Source organism: Narcine bancroftii, chromosome 4 (genome assembly GCF_036971445.1).
Source record: "Narcine bancroftii isolate sNarBan1 chromosome 4, sNarBan1.hap1, whole genome shotgun sequence".
Taxonomy (NCBI): Eukaryota; Metazoa; Chordata; class Chondrichthyes; order Torpediniformes; family Narcinidae; genus Narcine; species Narcine bancroftii.
The window spans coordinates 37,097,261-37,117,983 of NC_091472.1; the positions used below are offsets into that span (position 1 = coordinate 37,097,261).

At 43.7% G+C, this 20,723-nt stretch overlaps 1 protein-coding gene across 3 annotated transcripts in view; it reads right to left on the reverse strand.

Annotated features, from left to right (window-relative positions):
- The window catches only part of prepl (prolyl endopeptidase like), a 102,252-nt gene that overhangs the window by 44,124 nt on the left and 37,405 nt on the right, over window positions 1-20,723 (reverse strand). For all 3 annotated transcript variants that reach the window (XR_011355629.1, XR_011355628.1, XM_069931085.1), the window contains exons 11-12: window positions 11,477-11,626; window positions 7,631-7,748 (exon numbers count right to left, since the gene is read on the reverse strand). Coding sequence is in view for 1 of the 3 variants with exons in the window: in XM_069931085.1 (XP_069787186.1) it covers window positions 7,631-7,748; window positions 11,477-11,626 (268 nt within the window). In the remaining 2 variants the exon portion in view is untranslated. The remainder of the gene's footprint in view (window positions 1-7,630; window positions 7,749-11,476; window positions 11,627-20,723) is intronic.

Consider the following 20,723-nt stretch of genomic DNA (forward strand, 5'->3'; position numbering starts at 1 on the left):
GCTGGATTTTAAAAGTAGATGCATAAACAGCATGCTTTGATAGATGCAAGTGGTCACCAGGTGACCGAGTTGGAGACTAATTGACTATTTAACAACTTTATGAACTGAAAGCTCTTGTGTTTGTTTCCTGAACTTGTAATTAGATAAGAACTTGTATAAAAGGGATCCTGTTGAACTTTCAATTTATCATTTATACATTGCAATCATAGAGGGGAATCACAGCAAAGCTGTCAGTAAATTGAAGAGTTAGAATGTGGAGCTATTATGTCAGATATATCATAAATATCTTTCTTTGGCTTGGCTTCGCGGACGAAGATTTATGGAGGGGTAATGTCCACGTCAGCTGCAGGCTCGTTTGTGGCTGACAAGTCCGATGTGGGACAGGCAGACACGGTTGCAGTGGTTGCAAGGGAAAATTGGTTGGTTGGGGTTGGGTGTTGGGTTTTTCCTCCTTTCCCTTTTGTCAGTGAGGTGGGATCTGCGGTCTTCTTCAAAGGAGGTTGCTGCCCGCCGAACTGTGAGGTGCCAAGATGCACGGTTTGAGGCGATATCAGCCCACTGGCGGTGGTCAATGTGGCAGGCACCAAGAGATTTCTTTAGGCAGTCCTTGTACCTCTTCTTTGGTGCACCTCTGTCTTGGTGGCCAGTGGAGAGCTCGCCATATAACATGATCTTGGGAAGGCGATGGTCCTCCATTCTGGAGACGTGACCTACCCAGCGCAGTTGGATCTTCAGCAGCGTGGATTCGATACTGTCGGCCTCTGCCATCTCGAGTACTTCAATGTTAGGGATGAAGTCGCTCCAATGAATGTTGAGGATGGAGCAGAGACAACGCTGGTGGAAGCGTTCTAGGAGCCGTACAGGAGTGTGGGTATGACAACGGCTCTATATACGCTAATCTTCGTGAGGTTTTTCAGTTGGTTGTTTTTCCAGACTCTTTTGTGTAGTCTTCCAAAGGCGCTATTTGCCTTGGCGAGTCTGTTGTATATCTCGTTGTCGATTCTTGCATCCGATGAAATGGTGCAGCCGAGATAGGTAAACTGGTTGACCGTTTTGAGTTTTGTGTGCCCGATGGAGATGTGGGGGGGCTGGTAGTCATGGTGGGGAGCTGGCTGATGGAGGACCTCCGTTTTCTTCAGGCTGACAATCTAATGCACTTTAATTCTTATTTACGCATCATTGGAGTCAGTCAGAAAAATGCTAATAGAATAATGTTACATGAATGCAATAACTTACCATTTTATGACAGAGCTACACTTTGAAATGATTAACATAAATTAAGTATTGCAAGTTTTAAGTTTAAATTGAGTTTATTTGTCACAAAATACCTAGAATAGTGAGAGGGTACTTCTGCAAGCAGATTAACAGGTTATCGCTAACATTTATGTAGCTGTGTAAAGGCACAGAGTATTAGATTGCAATGAAAAGATCAACAGCACCAAGGGTAGCATGATAGAATTGTTTTGGGTTCATTCATGAGCCTGATTGCTACAGGGAAGAAACTGCCTTTAAGCCTATTGGTGTGAATTTTCACACTTTTAAGCATTTTCCATGATGGAATTTAAGAGGATGTGTCCAGAGTAGGATGGGTCCTTCAGAATGTTGGTTGCCTTATCCAGGCCTTGGGAGACGAAAATAGAGTGGGCGGGGCAGGGTGCGGGAGGGGGGAAGAAGGGAGAGTTTTTACAATCTTGAGCAGGGCAGCTCCCATGCAACATTGTGATGCATGCAGGTTTATTTCAATGGTGTAGAAGTTGTTTGAGAGACAACAGAGACATGCTTAACATCCTTAGTCATTAGTAATATTTATTCCTTAGAACCTGAAGCTATGTTTATTTTGATTTTAGTGCCATTAATATGGAGAGGGGGTGGACTCTTAAATTCCCTCTTATTGACAGTGGGTGGGGTTGGGGGGAGATGAAGGGAGAGTGCACATGAGATTGTTACTTTTTTAAAATATATTATTTTTGATTTTATGTTCATAAATATACATAGTAACATTTTAAGAACATAATATATTAAACTTTTTCTTACAAACAAAACAACATTCCCTCCCTCCCTCTGATGGTAAGATCCATTCACCATCAGAGCTTACATATATTTTAGGTATATAGAGTACAGTTGGGGAAACTACATTTTTGTATATAAAATAGTTACTTATATATATATTTTTTCCTTTTTATTACTGGCAAGATTGCTATTTTGACCTGGCACCATGCTACTAGACTCTATCTCTTTTCTGTATTCATCTCACTGTTATTTGATTTTTATTATCCAAGAGTCCAATAACTTTGTTCTTTCCAAGCAAGTTATTGAGACAAGAAAACTTCCACAAGTATGAAATTCAGCACTTTCCAAGAGTGAAACCGATCGATGAAAGCAAGGTGGAGGATGTGCCCCTGTACTTCACCAATAGTGACCATTGTTAATATGGACTTTAGAAAGTCTTGTGACAAGGTCCTGCAGTGTACACTGTTTAGTAGGATCCAAAATTAGCTTGATGAAAGGAGGCAGATGGTAGTGGTGAAAGGATGCTTTTCTGATTGGAAATCAATGGTAGACATTTCCCCAAAGTAGGAGTGTCAAAATCAAGAGGGCATAGGTTAAAACGTGAGGAAGGAACTTTAAAGTGGATTTTGGTGTTTTTTTTTTAGAGAGAAATGTTTATATCTGTAGACATCAGAGACTGCAAATGCTGGAATGAATTGGATTATATTTAAAACTTGTTGACAGAGAAGGTGTTGGAGTCCGATACATTAAGAGACATTTAGATAGATATCGGAATAGGCAAAGCAAAAAAGGATACAGACCTAGTGAAGGTGGGTAAAGAAAGATATGATGACTGAACAACCTGTTTCTCTTCAGCACAACTCTGATTTTACTTTACCCATCACTTCCAACTCAATCTGATCTCAACTTCATTCCAAATCTCCCTCAATGCTGGAGAATGACAAAAACAGATGCTCCACTGTCCTGATCCCATGTGGTGAGGTCCTTCCAGTTGCTGTCTCAGACAACAATAAAAGGACAAATACATCAAAGGAGATCACTAGACAGAAGGATAGAGTTTCTGCTGAATGACACTATCATTTGCAAAGTATGTTACGTAAAATGAACTGCAATCTTTTGCTCCGATTCAGACTGGCAATTAGCACTCGTTAGACACTAGATTCAGAGTGCAGTCTCAACTACTTACAATCTATTGCAGTGACTTGGCTGAGGGACAGTGTACAGCAGTCAAATTTGCTAGCGGTATCAAGATCAGCATGTGAAACTTTGTACACATGTTGATCTTAATATAATGAACTTGTGAATGTGTGGGACATCCGGGCACATAACATGTGGAGGATAGATAGTAAAATACAAGTTTACCCACTTCAGAATGTAGACTGAAAAATAGTTTTTTGTTTAAATGGAATGAGATTTACAGAACCTTGAAGTAAAAAGGGATTTTGAGGGGTGGGGACATGACATGAAGATAATATGCAAGTACAGCAAGCAATTGTAAAGGAGCAATGGAATGTTGGCTTTTATTGCAAGTGGTAATAACAGCAGGGAAAATTAGCAGTTTTATAAGGATTAATTTTGCTCTCATTATTTAGGGAAGGACTGGTGTCAGTTCAGAAATGGCTCACTAGATTGATTCCTGGGATGAAGGGGTTGATGTATGAAGTGAGATTGAGTGTGTTTATCTAGACTAGTGATTTTCAAACGGTTTCTTTCCACTCACATACCACCTTAAGTAATCCTTTATTAATCACATACCACCTTAAGTCTTCTTGGGCTTGGCTTCGCGGACGAAGATTTATGGAGGGGGTAAAAGTCCACGTCAGCTGCAGGCTCGTTTGTGGCTAACAAGTCCGATGCGGGACAGGCAGACACGGTTGCAGCGGCTGCAGGGGAAAATTGGTTGGTTGGGGTTGGGTGTTGGGATTTCCTCCTTTGCCTTTTGTCAGCGAGGTGGGCTCTGCGGTCTTCTTCAAAGGAGGTTGCTGCCCGCCGAACTGTGAGGCGCCAAGATAATCACAGAGCACCTATGGCATAGGGATTACTTAAGGTGGTATGTGAGTGGGGAAAAAAAAGGTGAGGACCACTGCTCTAGACCCAATTGTTACTGAAATATTTTCCTTGAGAAAAATTGTCATTGGACCATTTCCTTTGGAGTTATGAAACTGTGCACATAACAAGTCAATTAGGTAGGATTAAAACGTGGTTTTCAAATTTTTTCTTTCCACTCACATCCACTTTAAGTAATCCCTTACTAATCACAGAGCACCTATGGCATATGGATTACTTTAAATGGTATGTAAGTGGAAAGAAAAAGTTTGAAAACCACTGATTTGGACTCAATGGAGTTTTGAAGATTGAGGGACGATCTTATTGAAATGGAAAAGCCTGAAGACGATTGACATGGTAGATTTATAGAGATTGCTTCCCCTAGTTGGGGAAATTAGAATTTGGGAATATCATTTTAGAATAAAAGATGACTAATTTTAGATGGAGATGAGAAAGAATTTCTTTTCTCAGTGATTATATCCAAATAACAGTGACAATTGAGCCATAATATATTTTCAAGGCAGACACAAAAATATTTGAACTACAACCAACTCCATGGGTACAAGGAACAAGCAGGAAAGTACAGTAGTATTAAGGCCTGAAGTGCCAGTTGATGAAGTAGACAAAGATGAGGTGGTCATACAATAATTATGGCCTTTATTAGCAGAAATAATAATGAAACAATAATGTACAATAATGAAAGACAATAGGTGCATATACAGTTATATCCAAGGGGAGTGCCCTTAAGAGTAGAGATAATGCACAGCCATTGTTAGTACAGCAAGGCTCGCCAGAGGGGAGACAGGCAGCTTGGCAGACATTCTCCAGTCTCCCCTGGCAGAAGAAGGGTTAAAATCAAAAGGACAGCTGCTAGGAAAGACTGAAGCAAGCGATACATGGATACCATGTTTGGCCTTGAGAATGCTGTAATATCCAAAATACGCCAGTATCTAGCAAGCAATCGAAATATAATGAGATGTTTTATGAATATGTCAGCCTATCAGGTTGATTACAAATTCTGGTGCTTTGTCTCAAAACGGGTGGCTCCTTTGCAACCTTGGGAACTGGTACAGGTCCTGGGTCTGTCATGTAGGAAGGACTGACTTCTGGACTCACTCCAGAATCGCCAGCGTGAGGCAGTGGAGCTTCAGCATGGCCATTTGAAAGCTTACTAGGGGGTCACAGGCTGGGGTGGGGGGGTGGTGAGTCCAACCTCTCAGGCTCACTCTGAGTAGGGGTGCGAGGAAGGGGCGAATCAGGTGAGGCCAGATCTCTTAGGGGTACAGTGTCAGTACTCCCGTCTGGGAATTTAACATGAGCGTAGTTGGGGTTAGTACACAGTAGCTGAACTGGTTGGACTAGGGGGGTCTGTTTTATGTGCCCGAGCGTGGCTCTTCAGCAGCACGGTTCCAGGCTCAGATAAACAGGCTGGCCAGTCCATCACAGTTCCTGATTTCCTAGGAAAGGCAAACATATGTTCATGAGGTGTTTGATTTGTTGCAGTACACAATAAAGACCGAATAGAATGTACTGCCTCAGGCAGCACCTCCTGCCACCGGGTAACAGGGTAATCATGTGTTTTTAAAGCAAGATTGTAGCATTAACCCTTTCAACCTGCCCATTGCCCAGCGGGTTGTAGCTCGTGGTACGGCTGGTGGCAATCCCCTTTCGTAGCAGGGCTCGCCGCAGTTCAGCGCTCATGAATACTTCATTACTTCAAAGCTCCGGCATAATAAAGAGCCACACATCAACCAGGGAATGTCCCTGCAAATTTTAAGTAACTTTACACTTGTCCTGTACAGTTTTTGTAAGTTCACTACAAGCCATCGATATCTTTCAGTTTGCTGGATATCTCCGCAAATTTAAGGCTCTGGCAACTCTCTCGTGGATGTAGCTGTTAGTACTCCCCGAGTCTATTAGACAATCAAGAGTCTCACCATTCACCTCCCCCTTAATAGTCGACCGTTCCAGTTCGTAACATCCCCCAAGCTTTGAAGTCAATTGAGCTATCACAGGGGATCTCACCTTGCTGTCACTTGAAGTCGATTCAGCCTGCTCGTCTGAAGATTCCCCCTTTTCACAGTTGCCTTCAATTCCTGCAGCTCCAGGGCACATTTTCTTGGTGCTTCTCTTATTATTATTATTATCAGTGGGAGTACTTTTCGCCTTACACGCTTTAGCAAAGTGGCCGAGTTTCCCACAATAGCTGCAGGTAGCAAATCGAGCCAGGCACTTCAGTCTGGGGTGCCAGCTCTTATCACAGAAGTAGCATTTTTCAGGAATTTGCCTTTTTCTTTCCTTTGGTGTTCCAGCACTCCTGGATGTTTCCTTTTCGGTTTCTAGCATTTCACTGGACTGCAGGGCACTTCTCATGTTTTGACTAGAGTGACTGCCCGGTCGTAGGTTAAGGGCTCCGTCTCCAGCAGCCTCTGTCGGATGTAACTGGAGTCAATCCTGTTGACTAAAGCATCCAGCTTCAAGGCATTGCGGTGTTGTTGCACATTGTCTGTCCTGTCATCACATTCATTTGCCAGTGAGTCGAGAGCCAGTGCATAGGCAGCATCACTTTCCCCGGGTTTCTGGCGTCTAGTCAGCAACTGGTGTGGAGCAAACACCACATTCTGTGGCCCTGCATAGTAAGCAGTCAGACGTTCCCGGGCTAGAGCCAGAGTGGTAGCTCCTTGTGTAATGGCGAAAGGGACCTCACCCAGCAGAGAGTTTAGTTGGCCCCACTGTATCGCCTCATCGACCACATTGTTTCTAGCCATGTAGTAATTGAAACAAGCAATCCAGTGGTTGAACATTTCTCTGGCCCTCAGGGCAGACTGGTCGATTATCAGCCGCTCTGGCTTGAGTGCTACATCCATTTCTGCTAATAAAATTGAAGTGCCAGTTGATGAAGTAGACAAAGACGATGTGGTCAAACAATAATCATGGCTTTTATTAGCAGAAACTCATGGCACAATAATGAAAGACAATAGGTGCATACACAGTTATACCCAAGGGGAGTGTCCTTAACAGTAGAGATAATGCACAGCCAATGTTAGTACAGCAAGGCTCGCCAGAGGGGAGACAGGCAGCTTGGCAGACATTTCACAAGGCCACAAATAAATCAGCTGTGAATTTAATGACAGAGTGAGCCCAAGGAGTTCAATGCCTACCCTGCTCCTGTTTCTAATGCAATTTTAATTCCAAATATTGTTACAGAATTGATTTAGTGGAGAACAAAACTATATTATCACATAATAAATATTAATATATTTTTTAATTATTGTTGCAAATTGTGACAATGAAATTTATGCATTCTTTACTTAATGACGAGTATACTTGCAACATATAACCATGAATTCCTAACACGGCTTCCCAAATTGGGCTGCAGCCAATTGGTAGCGTTGCCCAATAGCTCACAGCCAAAATACCAATGACCATGTCCTTGCCCATGCACTGGTTCCACTCAGTGCACTATGGGAAAGCAGTGTAAAATTGATAGTGGTCACAAGTATAGGTTAGTATACGTGAATTATTTAACTATCACACTTCAAGTCATAGGTGATATACTGCTAGTTAAACTCACCTGTTGATTTACACTTTGAGGCCACAGCATTTCTAAGTTTGGTTGTATATCTTAGCAATCCTGACAGTGGTACACGCTGATCTAGTTCATAGGCTGTGATGAATATGGAAGGATAATTCTGAAATAAGTCAAACAAAAGCGTTAATCTAAATCTTTTTCAGAATACATTTGTTTAGAATCAAGTACTGAGGCTATTTGTATTCAAACAACTGACCTTTAGTCAGTTCGCTGCAGAGCCTTGCTCCCAAAACACCCCAATAGGCTTTGTCAGCTATGACATTTTTATAATTCTTAAATATTTCTGCATTCAAACTTTATGTTTTGAAAACAGAGTTAAAAATTATTGACTTCAATTTTATTACAAAATTTAAACTGGGCAGATGAAGGTAAAGTGAAAAAGGCTCAGTATCTCCCAAGGTCATTGTTGGAAGTTGCAATGACAAGCCCCACACTGGTGGTACAAATTGTAATGGATAAATATTGGGAGAATTTGGTAAGATTAGAGTATGTTACATACATACACACATTTTAAAACAGGTCTTATTTGAAAGACTGAAGAATTCATATTCAGTGAACATTTCACAAGTAGGTGTTAATTGAAATGATGTCATGAAATGAATAGACTATTGGCTTGGATTGGAGACAGGCTGGCTGGTTGAAATAACTACAAGGCTTCTGTCCTTACTACAGAGTGCTCACAGAAAGCTTACGCCTTGATTTTGTTTACCTAAGACAACAGCTTGACCAAGAAGGAGAACTCCTGTGGTTTGTTGAAGAAGGTGGAGTTTTTTCAAGTGAGAGAGTCACATGGGCTTTCTAGCAGTTGGGAGAGAGAGGGACAAGCTCAACAAGCTCTCTCAGCCAGTGTGTGTGTGACATTGAAAGGGACTGAACAGTCACGACTGAAACAAGCCAGGAAAAGCTGGTGGAAAACAGAAAGCTCCAGAGTGGCGGATGGTTGGCAGTGCTATCTGTCTGATGTTTCTCTTGGAATAAGAGAAACAGAAAGGAACTCTGTGGTAACCTGAAAGAAAGAGGTTATCATCTGGAGAAACCTGATGGGGCAAGTTTCATCAGCGAGACATTGAGGTGACTAATGGTGGTACCTCAGTTGTGGAAATCTTGGAACAACAAATCTCTCTTTGTAAACCCTACGAGAACCTTCCTGAGCGATAAATATTTACCTTTCGTGCATCAAAGCCTGGTGAACTTTATACATGTTAAATTCTATACACAGTATAAGAATTGCCTGCAACCAGAGAACTTGGAAGAAGAAGTGAGATTGAACTGTGAACCAAAGAACTTTTAAATTTACACACACATCATACACGTGCGCTTAGAATTAGAAGGGGGTTAATTTGGGTTAGTTTAGAGATAAGTTAAAATTTGATTCTATTTTCATGTTTAAAGTTATTTAAAAACAACTTTTGTTTAAATAACCATTTGTCGTGATGAATATCTATTGCTGCTGGGTTTTGGGGTCCTTTGGGCTCGTAACAAAATAATAATGAATAATAACCATGTTTACACCTTCAATAGAAAACTACTATTTCTAGCTCACAGTCTGAACAGGAGATACAAAAATTTTCAGAATCAGAATTTATTTATTGGCATGAACATTTCAAAAAATTTGTTGTTCAGCAGCAACATTACAGGTGCAAATATTGATATAAATAATTTTTTTAATTAGCTAAAAGTAGAGAAAGAGAGGTAGTGACTGTGGTTTAATGTATATTCAGAAATCTGATGGCTGAGGGAAAGAAGCTGTTTTTATAATGTTGAGTGTTTGTCTTCAGGGTCCTGTACTTCCTTCCTGATGGTAGCAGTAAGAAGAGGGCATGGCTGAGGGGGAGAGGGTCGTCGAGGATAGAGGCTGCTTTAACACACTGTCTCCTGTAGATGTCCTTGATGGAGAGAAAATTGATGGCCGTGATGCCGTTGGCTGAGTTCACAACTCTGTAGCTTGTTTCTGCCAGAAACAAGTGATGCAACCAGTCAGAATGCTCTCCGCAGTACACCTGACGAAATTTGTAAGCCTTGGTGACATACAAAATCTCCTCAAACTCCGTGATAGTTTTGACTTGGAGGCCCCAGGGTAGATCTTCAGAGAAGTTGACACCCAGGAATTTGAATCTCTTAACCCTTTCCACGGCTGACCCCTTGATGAGGACTGGTTCGTGTTCTCTCCTGATCTCCCCCTCCTGAAGTTCACAATCAGTTCCTTGTTGTTGTTGCGACACCACTCACCTAACTGACCTAACCCACTCCTGTTCGCTTCCTCATTGCCGTCTGTGATTCTGCCAATAACTGTGGTGTCATCAGCAAATTTGTGGATGGTATTTGAATTGTGTCTGGCCACAGTCACGGGTGTAGAGCAAGTAGAGCAGTGGGTTAAGCACACATCTTTGAGGTGTGCCTGTATTGACTGTTGTTGAGGTGGAGGAGACGTTGTTAAACATTAATTAGTACACATCACCTCTATCAAAAGGGAGGCAAGTTTGGAAAAGTCATTAAATCTAACCCTTATGAGGAAGCTATATACATGAAGTACATCTATGATAAAACACTTTAAATTATTTGTACATGAATGGTGATAAATGGCATATCAGATCCAATGGCTCTCGGTACATTTTTAAATACAAAAGCTTGTTCATCTAATTAATTTTGTTCTCCATATGGTGGGGAATATTGCTGATATCAAAAGACAATGTTATGAATTATGGTTTGGCCACCAAATGTATATATGACACCAACCATCTATTAGAAATGGATGCATAGCAAAAACAACATGAATCAAGTGTATTCATTTCACAAAGGATCCAAAGTAACAGAACAAGGTAAATTGGGCAGAGTACAGAAAGAATGCCATTAAAAGAAAGGACGTATTTCTGTGTTGCAATTCATCCTATTAATGTAGGCTGTAAAAATCTAATAACTCACTGTTTTATTCAAAGACATTAATTAGTGAAAAATGCCTGCTGTTTAAGGACTATTTAATCTGTAAAAATCAATTCAATTGGCAATTACTTTAACAGATTTTAACTAATATGCATGACAGGTCCATCTGTTAAGTGCGTAAGAATGTTGCATATTTATCAATACTGTGGTGCAACCATATTCTGCAGCAAGCCACAAAGAAAATTAAAATACTAGAGTTGGTCATCTCGAGCTCAACAATTGTTCTAAAAGGTAAACCTCAACCACAGTAACGTTTCTCTGGTTACTTTATCACGACACTATTACAGCACCAGTGACCTTGGTTCGAATCCGGCGTTGTCTGCAAGACATTTGTACGTTCTCTGCATGGGTTTTCCCTGGGTGGTCCCATTTCCTCCACCAAATAGAGGGTGGAAGGTTAATCTGGGTATAATAGGGAAGCATGGGTTTAAATTGCCAGAATCGATTTCTACCGTGATGTAAATAAAAGTTAAATTGGGAGTTATCCTTCAGCCCAAATATGTGGTCTCTTTCTTTACTATTTACTCAGAGCTTTTCACCACCCTCCATCTATACTTTGATGAACATAATTTAGCCGATCACTAGAAAGTGTTTCACAATCTCCAATAATCTTATTCACTGTATTTCTGCATACTTTGTAATTCAGGGAAAGGTCCTAAACAGCATCATATTGTCAATTGAGATGAGAATACTTGATGTTAGAGAAAATGTAAAACACAGTAATTGCACAACATACACAAAACTAAGCTCTATTCAAAAATCCAGCAGTTGCTATAAATCAAAAATAAAAACCAGAAGATGCTGGGAACATTCAACACTTCAGGCAGAACCTGTTGCTGACACAGACACAGTGAACATTTCAATTTAGGACCCTTCTTCAGAACTTACCTGTGGCTTAATATTCTGATATGGACAATAAGCTTTAATGTACTTGAAAAGTCTTTGGTCAGACAAAGGGTTTCCCCACTCTTCTTGATCTTCTTTGGTGAGAGGTAATGATGGGTCCAGCATGGTGTTCAGAACATCAAGGAAAGGAGCCTATGTAGCAAAACAAAATCTGGTACAGTCAGCAGTTCACTACTGTATTTACAGAAGACCAATAATTTGGAGAATGCAACACCCCACTCCACTCAAAAAAAATCCCAATGGATTATAATGACAATGATGAAGAGAATGATTTTGAAGCGTATCGATCCATTTACCCACCATATAACCGTTTACAGTACAGAAACAGGCCATATCGGCCCTACAAGTCTCCCACTATCTCCCCCCTCCCACTCCCTGCCCATAACCCTCCAACATATCCATGTACACATCTAACCTTTCTTAAATGACAGAAAGGACCCTGCTGCAACTATCTCTTCTGGAAGATCATTCCATTCTGCCACTACCCTCTGAGTGAAGAAGCATCCTCTAACATTTTTTCTAAAGTTTTGTCCCCTTACCCTTAACTTGTGCTCCCTTGTTCTAACCTCCCCTGTCCTCAGGGGAGTCTACTCACGTCTAGTCTATCTATTCCCTTCATAATTTTAAATACCTCTGTCAAATCCCCTCTCAACCGTCTACATTCCAATGAATAAAATCCCAGTCTCCTTAATCTTTCTCTGTACTGTAGATGTTGTAAGCCAGGCAACATCCTTGTAAATCTCTGCACCCTCTCCACTTTATCTATATCCTTCCTATAATTTGGAGACCAGAACTGAACACAATACTCCAAACCTGGCCTCACCAATGCCTTAAACAATTGCAGCATCACTTCTCTATACTCTACACTATGATTTATGAAGGCCAGCATACCATATGCCTTCTTAACCACCCTGTCTACCTTCAAGGAACTCTGTACCATAACCCCAAGATCCCTGTTCCTCTGCATTCCGCAATGCCCTCCCCTTAACTGCATATGTCCTATTCTGGTTATTTTTTCCAAAATGCAGCACCTCGCACTTGTCTACATGAAATTCTATCTGCCATCTTTCAGCCCACTTTTCTAAACAAACCAAATCCTTCTGTAATCCAAGAAAAACTTCCTCACTATCCCCCTATTTTCATATCATCTGCATATTTGCTTACCCAGTTAACCACCCCCTCCTCCAAATCATTAATATAAATGATAAACAACAGGGAACCCAGTACCTATCCCTGAGGCACACCACTCGTCACAGGCTTCCATCCTGACAGACAGACAGTTTGTCCATCTTTCCCCTCTGACTTTAAGTCTATGTCCTCTAGTTTTAGATTCCCTGATCCTGGGAGAAAGACCATTATTTACCTTATCTATGCCCCTCACAGTCCCCACTTAACTTCCTATGGTCCAGGAAGAAAAGTCTCAGTCTTTCCAGCTTCTCCTTATTATCCAAGCCCACCAGTTCTTGTAACAACCTCATGATCCCTTTCTGCACCCTTTCCAGCTTGATATCTTTTCTCCAGCCAGATGTCTAATATGCCACTTTTCTGCACTAATTTCACATCCAAAAATCTTTAATTCTTTACCTTTAATATACTAACTGACAGCCTTCTTGGGATATCCAATTCTGAAGATTCACCATCGCTGTCCTGAATGGTCATCGTTTAATGTGAGATTGTGTACAAAGGGTACATCTTCCCCATAAAGCCTTATAAGAATTTTGTACATCTCCACAATATCACTTCACATTCTTCTGAAGGGCATTATAGGTTCAGGGTACTTAATCTCGGAAGGTAGGATGAACTGACCATCCTAGGAATCAATCAGGTGAATTTTGACTGCAAGGATATCGTGCTTGAAGCGGGAGGCCAGACCAATATATATTACAAACATATTGGGATCTTGTACTAATGGAGCATGGTATCACAAATTTAAAAAAAATTATTAAACAGGTTTCCTTTCATAAATCTCATATTTACTCTGCCCAATCTTATTTTCATTTACACATTTCGCAGCTTCTTTCTTCAAACTGATGATAGTATTTTTCCTTCTCCTGATGTCAGGTTAACTGGTCTATATTTACCAGCTTTCTCCTTCCTTCATTTCTACAATGGTGCACTACACTTGCCACCTTGCAAAGCCGTGGAATTTTAGAAGACGAAAACCAGTGCATCCACCATCAGCACAGCCACCTCCTTCAAAAGGCCAGCATGTAGATTGTCAGTTCCTGGGAAATTTAGTGACTGAATTTATGGCTTTCAGTGCCATTTATTTCCCTTATACTACATGTTTACTCATATTAAATTGTTTGAACTATTTTTCAACTATGTTTGAATGAGCACCCGTCTTATGAGACACAAGAGGTGGTGTCTTAAAAAGGAGCCTCTATCCTCAAGGATCCCCACCACCCAGGCCATCTTCATTCTGCTACAATTGGAAAAAAGGTACAGGAGCCTAAAGACGAGAACTCAGCAGCCCAAGGACAGCTTCTTTCCCTCTGCCATCAGATTCCTGAATGAACAATGAACCACAGACACTACCTCACTTTATCTTTTTTTCCACTATTTTTATTTATTTTGAAATGCGGTTTATATCAATGTTTGCACTATGATTGCTGCCGCAAATGAATGAATTTCGTGGCACATACAAGACAATAAGTTCTTATTCTGATTCTGACTTCACACTTATTTTTCTCCATGATTGCTCTAAGAAAATAGTCCATTTCATCTTCTGTACAGTTAAAAAAAATGTTCAAATTTTCTGGCAATTCCCTATTCTCCAATATATAGTTTCTCATGGGAACTGATCAAATTTAGCAAATCTTTTTACTTACCTGCAGAAACTCTTAAGTGTCTGTTTTTATATTTCTCATAGGCCTATTCTTTAATTTCTCACTTTTTCTTTACTTGTGCCTTGGTGCTCCTTTGCTGAATTTTAACATTTTCTATACCCTTAAAACTGTTTTTTTAACATTATTAATGATAAAGGCATACTCAGTCTTAAATTTTTTGACAGTATGGCTGGACGACTTTTTCAGTTTTTTTTTGGTTTCGACTTGAGAAAGGATAGTGACAGAGTATATAGATATGTTTTTGGGAGATAAATTGGGAAAGGTTTGTTCGAGTAGGTCATATACAAACACTTTAAAACAGATCTTATTTGCAATACTGGAGCTCTGCCCCATGCTAGACATATTGGCTCCACAGCTTTTGCAAGAGCTTTGAAGAGTGCTCAAGAGACTTCACTCATGGATCGTTGTTTACAAAAGACAACAGATAAAAGATCTTGTTGAATGGAGCCACAGATTGTCTGGAAGAGAATTTATTGTTCTAAGAGGGTCATGTGGTTTTACAAGCAGAGAAAGTCAAACAGGCTTTTTCTCAGAGAGAAAGAAAGACAGAGTTCATTCTACAGTGCCAGCAGACAGCAGCTGGGACAGGACAAGCTGGCAAGCTTGTGGACAACCTGTTTGGAAGACGGCCTGGTCAAAGCTCTTGTGGTTCATGCAAGAGGAGAGGACTGGCTGTCTAATGTTTTACTTGGAATAAGTGAAACAAAAAGGAACTCTGTGGTGACCTGAACGAAAGAGGTTATCATCTGGAGAACCCTGAAGGGGCAAGTTACGTCAGCAAGACCCTGAGGTGACTGATGGAAGTTCATCAGTTGTGGATGTCCTGGAACAACAAATCTCTCTCTGAAAACTGACAAGAACCTGAGTGGTAACCATTTACCTTTCAAGCATCAAAGCCTGGTGAACTTCATAAATGTTAAATTCTGTGCACAGTATAAGAATTTTCCTGCAACAAGTGAACTTGGAGGAGTGAGAAGTGAGATTGGACTGTGAACCAAAGAACTTTTCTTAACTTACACACACATTACACGCTTAAAATTAAAAGGGGGGGGGGGTTAAGTTAGGTTAAGTAAGATAAAGTTTGATTTTATTTTCATGTCCAAAGATGATTAAAAGCAACTTTTGTTTAAGTAACCATTTGTCTTGGTGAATTTCTATTGTTGCTGGGTTTTGGGGTCCTCTGGGCTTGTAACAATATTAATGAGGTTATTCGACTAAGTTTGGAAATGAGGGTATTATTTTACAAGTAGAGATTGAGTAGCCTGGGACTCTATGCATTGGAATTTAGAATGATGAGTGGAGATCTTTTGGAAATACACAGCTGTAGCAGCGGCTACACTGCTAACTGAAGAATCACGGGTTGAGTTCAGTGAGCAAAAACTGATTTATTGCAGGCTACCTGGCTGGTCTTATACTCCCAGCCCAGACCTGGCTGGTCTTATATTCCCAGCCCAGACCTGGCTGGTCTTATACTCCCAGCCCAGACCTGGTTGAGAACCGCGCTGGGGGCTCCCGATGTCATCGGAGCATCACGTGGTTCCCCTAGCGTGGGTTTCTGAGCCTGGTGCCGAGATCGGGAGGAAACCCCCGATGGCGCCATTTTGGCCGGCTGCCCCGCCGCGTGCATGGCAAGCAGGGCCCGTTCGCTTGCCTAATGGCATACCGCCACACAGCACCCCCCCCCCCAGAACCAGTCCCAATGTCCTTTTTTGCCGGGCCGCCTCGCTTCTTGGGTTGGGCCACAATGACTGGTTTGGTGGTGTTGAGGTGGGCTGGCTTTAACCTGTCCACCATAAACAGTTCCCCTTACCACCGATGCTCAATGTGAAAGTGGATCCTGAACACTGGATGACTTTGTACGGCCTTTCGTATGATCTTTGTAGAGGTGCTGTGGACGGGCCCCACTTGATAAAAAATGTATTCTGTGGAGTACAGCTCACTGGGGATGCAAGAGGCCCGTGTGCCATGTCTGGGCGGCGGTGGGGGTGTGAAGGAGTCCAACTGGGCCCAGAGGCGGGGAAGTAGATCGTGCAGTGACTGCTGGGGGTTGTGAGATGTGTTGACGAACTCACCGGGTAGGGGTAGCAGTGCACCATAGACCAGCTCGGCTGAAGACGCCTGTAGGTTTTCTTTGGGTGTTGAGCGGATGCCCAAGAGCACCCAAGTCACTCCTCCACCCAGTCGGGGCCGGTGAGGCGGGCCATAAGTGCCGACTTAAGGTGGCAGTGTAATCGCTCGACTAGCCCATTGGCCTGTGGGTGATAGCTCAATCCCCAGCCTGTTGGCGAGCTGTGCCCAGAGAGTAGAGGTGAACTGGGTGCCCCGATCACTGGTGAGGTGTTTCGGGATGCTGAACCGGGCAACCCAAACGTTCAAAAGTGCTTGGGAGCAGGAGTCCTTGGAGGCATCTGGCATCAGGATAGTCTTGGGCCAACAAGTGGTGCAGTCTACCACTGTGAAAAGGTAACAGTTACCTTGGAAAACAGGTAAGGATCCGACGATGTCCACATGTATGTGGCTGAACTGTTTAAAATCTTGTATGGGAGCTCTGTGTGCCTGTGTACCTTGGAAAGCTGGCAATGGGTGCAGGTTCTGGCCCAGTCCGCAATCTGCTTCCGAAGCCCGTGCCAGACGTTCTGCCACCATATGGACTGCGGACCTGATGGAAGGGTAGGAAAAGTCATGGATATGGTGGAAGACTTGCCTGCGCCACTGCTGGGGAACCACTGGTCGCGGGATGCCCATGGAGACATCGCACAGGACGGTGCCCTCACCGTGAGGAGTCAGGAGGTCCTGGAACCGCAGGCCCGTGATGGCAGTCCTGAAGGCCCGCGTCTCCTTGTCGGACTTCTGGTCCTGGGCGAGCTGGTCGAAGTCGAGGCTGGTTGTCAGCACGCAAATAGCCGGTCGTGAGAGTGCGTCAGCGACCACGTTGTCTTTCCCCGCCTTGTGCCGAATGTCGGTGGTGAACTCTGACACGAAGGAGAGGTGACGCTGTTGGCGGGCCGACCATGGATCTCTTGCCATAGCGAGTGCCTGAGTGAGGGGTTTGTGGTCAGTAAAAATGGTGAAAGGCGTCCCCTCCAAGAAATAGTGGAAATGATGCACCGCCAGGTACATGCCCAGCAACTCACAATCGAAAAAGTTATACTTGCGCTTTGGTGGGCGAAGAAGTTGGCTAAAGAATGCCAGTGGTTTTCACTGTCCGTTCACCTGCTGCTCCAGGACAGCGCCGACGGCTGTGGCAGAGGCATCAACGGAGGGCGTCATATGCAGGTCGGTACATGGGTGGACGAGCAGGGTAACCTTCATGAGGGCATCTTTTGTGGCTTCAAATGCTCTGCTGGTCTCTGGAGTACAGGCGAGTGTCTTGTCTTTGGCCGCAATGAGAGCGAAGAGCAGCTGCATGATGCGCGCAGCACCTGGAATGAAGCAGTTATAGAAATTGACCATACCCGCGAACTCCTGTAGCCCCTTGAGGGTTGTCCAGGTGTGGGAACTCCCTGATTACAGCGACCTTCGTAGCGGCAGGTGTGGCTCCTTCGGCCGTGATATTAAGGCCCAGGAACTGCATGGACTCTTTCCGAACTGGCATTTGGCTAGATTGATCGTTAGGCCGAAGTCGGCCAGCTGGGAGAAGAGGCTACCCAGACTTGTGTTGTGCCCAGTCTCTGCTGGCGACAAGGATGTTGTCCAGTTAAATGAATACGAAATTCAAATCCCTGCCCACTGAGTCCATAAGGCGCTGGAAGGTCTGGATGGCGTTCTTGAGCCTGAACGGCATGTGTTGGAACTCGAACAAGCTGAAGAGGGTGATGATGGCCGTTTTGGGTATGACCTCGGGGTGCACCAGGATTTAGTGATCCCCGCACACCAAGATGATCTTGAAGAATACCCTCGCTCCATGCAGGTTGGCCGTAAAGTCCTGGATGTGAGAGATCGGGTAAAGGTCAGGTACTGTTGTGTCGTTAAGCCATTGATAATCTCCGCAGGGGCGCCAGCCTCCGGAGGCTTTCGGGACCAGGTGGAGTGGTGAGGCCCAAGGACTGTTGGAGCGTCGAATGATCCCCAGCTCCTGTAGATGCGAGAACTCTTCCTTCGCTATCTGGAGCTTATCCGGCAGGCTTTGGATGGGGATGTAATGAAACACCCCGTAGCGTGGTGAGGCGGTAGAGAACTGCGGCTTGAGGAGGGACTGGAACTCGTCCAGGATACTTTGAAACTCGTCCTTGGGTGTGGTGACAGTGGCCATCTGCGGCTGCTCTGTGCGGGAGGCGTTGAGGCAAATGGATTGGAAGGTACGGGCATCTACCAGTCGCCTACCTCGAATGTCGACCAGGAGTCTGTGGGCGAGGATGAAGTCAACACCCAGGATAGCAGTTGGAAGGGACGAAACGGTGAACCTCCACGAGAACTTCCGCTGGCCGATCTGGAAGTGGACGGTCTTGTCTCCATATGTTCGCATCTCCGTCAAAATGGCTGCATGGAGGGGAGGTCCTCGAGGCTGGTTCCGGTACACAATGGCTGTGGCCGGGATGACGCTGATCTGCCCCCCGGTGTCGACGAGGAAGCATCGGCCGCTGACTGAATCCTGCAGGTAGAGAAAGCTGTGTTCTTGGCCAGCCGCTGCAGCCATTAACAGTTTCCCTGGAATGAGCAGGGCTGACGACACTTCCGAGCATTGGCTCAGCGCTGGTGGAAGAAGAAAAGGCCTGAAGTGGAGGATTTGCTTCTGGCTATGCATTTTGAGGCCCTGCAGGGGCTGGGTGTTCCACCGCAGCACTAGAGGAAGGCTTGGCGTGGTCAGGCCCGTGACTCGTAACCTGCTGGACTGCTGAGCCCTCAGGGAATCGTTCGAGCCATAGCTCCTGAGCTTTTTGAGCGACCTTCCTAGGGTCGACGAAGCTCTCCTGGGACAGTAACGGCTGGATATCTTCAGGCAAATGGTCGAGGAAGATGCCCTCGAAGAGTGGGCAGTTGGTGTGATCACCCATGAGCGCGAGCATCTCATCCATCAACTCGATTGGAGTTCTGTTCCCCAAGGCATCGAGGTGCAGCATCCGAGCGCCACGCTGGTGCCTGGAGAGGCCAAGGGAGCTCGTGAGCACCCGCTTGATGGTCCCGTACTTATCTTCCGCAGGTGGGTGCTGAACGAGGTGCAGCACTCGTTTAGCGGTGGCCTGGTCCAGGGCGGCAACCACATGGTAAAACTTGGTCGAATTCAATGAAATCTGGCGGAGGTGAAACTGAGCCTCTGTGTGGCTGAACCAGGTCTCCAGCTCCTGAACCCAGAAGTCAGGAAGCTTGATGGCTATAACATTGATGTTGGGTTCAAAGACATTTGAACCTGTCAGGGTCACCAATTGTAGCGGCGGCTACACTGCTAACTGAAGGATCGCACAACCAGATGGGTTGAGTTCAGTGAGCAAAAATTGATTTATTGCAGGCTGTCTGGCTGGTCTTATACTCCCAGCCCAGACCTGGCTGAGAACCGCACTGGGGAGCCCCGACGTCGCTTCTGAGCCTGGTGCCGAGGTCGGGAGGAAACCCTCGACGGCGCCATTTTGGCTGGCTGCCCTCCTGTGTGTGTGATAAGTGGGGCCGGTTCACCTCACTAATGGCGTACCGCCACACAGCATTATTTAAAAAAAATAGATTAGATAGAAGCAGGGAGGTTGTTTCCATTGGTAGGTGAGACTAGAATAGGGGACACTGCCTCAGATTCAGGAAAGTAGACTTTAAGGCAGAGACAAGGAGGAACTACTTCTTCCAGAGCATAGTAAATTTGTGCCATTTCCTGCCTCATTGAATGTATTTAAGATGCAGATAATTGATTTTTGAATAATTGGGGAATTAGGCATTATTGGGAGCAGGTGAGTAGGTGGAGTTGAATCGATGGTCATCTGAGTTGAAGCCATGATCACATTGAATGATGGAGCAGTCTTGATGGGCCAATAGACTATTCCTGCTCCTCTTATGTTTTTATGGATGCACGTTATTTGTAAATGATACATAAATTTTAAATCTAGCCATTCTCTTGCGCATCATTACACATTTATTTCTAATTTTACTTTATTCAGAATTAATCAAATTACTTTCAATTTTTAGATACAAATCCTATTATATTGTGATCACTGTTCCATAAAGGACTCCTAGTTACCAAATCATCATCGTTCAACTCTTTTTCACCACATTGCACCAAGTCTCAGAAAACATGAACAATAAATTTTAAAATGCAGATGCTTGAATTCTAAAATTAAAAACAGAACATGCTGAAAATGCTCAGATCAAACCATATCTAAAAAAGAGTAAACAAATTAACAAGGGGTGTAAGACCTGAAACATTAAAGAGGGAAGATAAATTTCAGTTATAAAGGGGA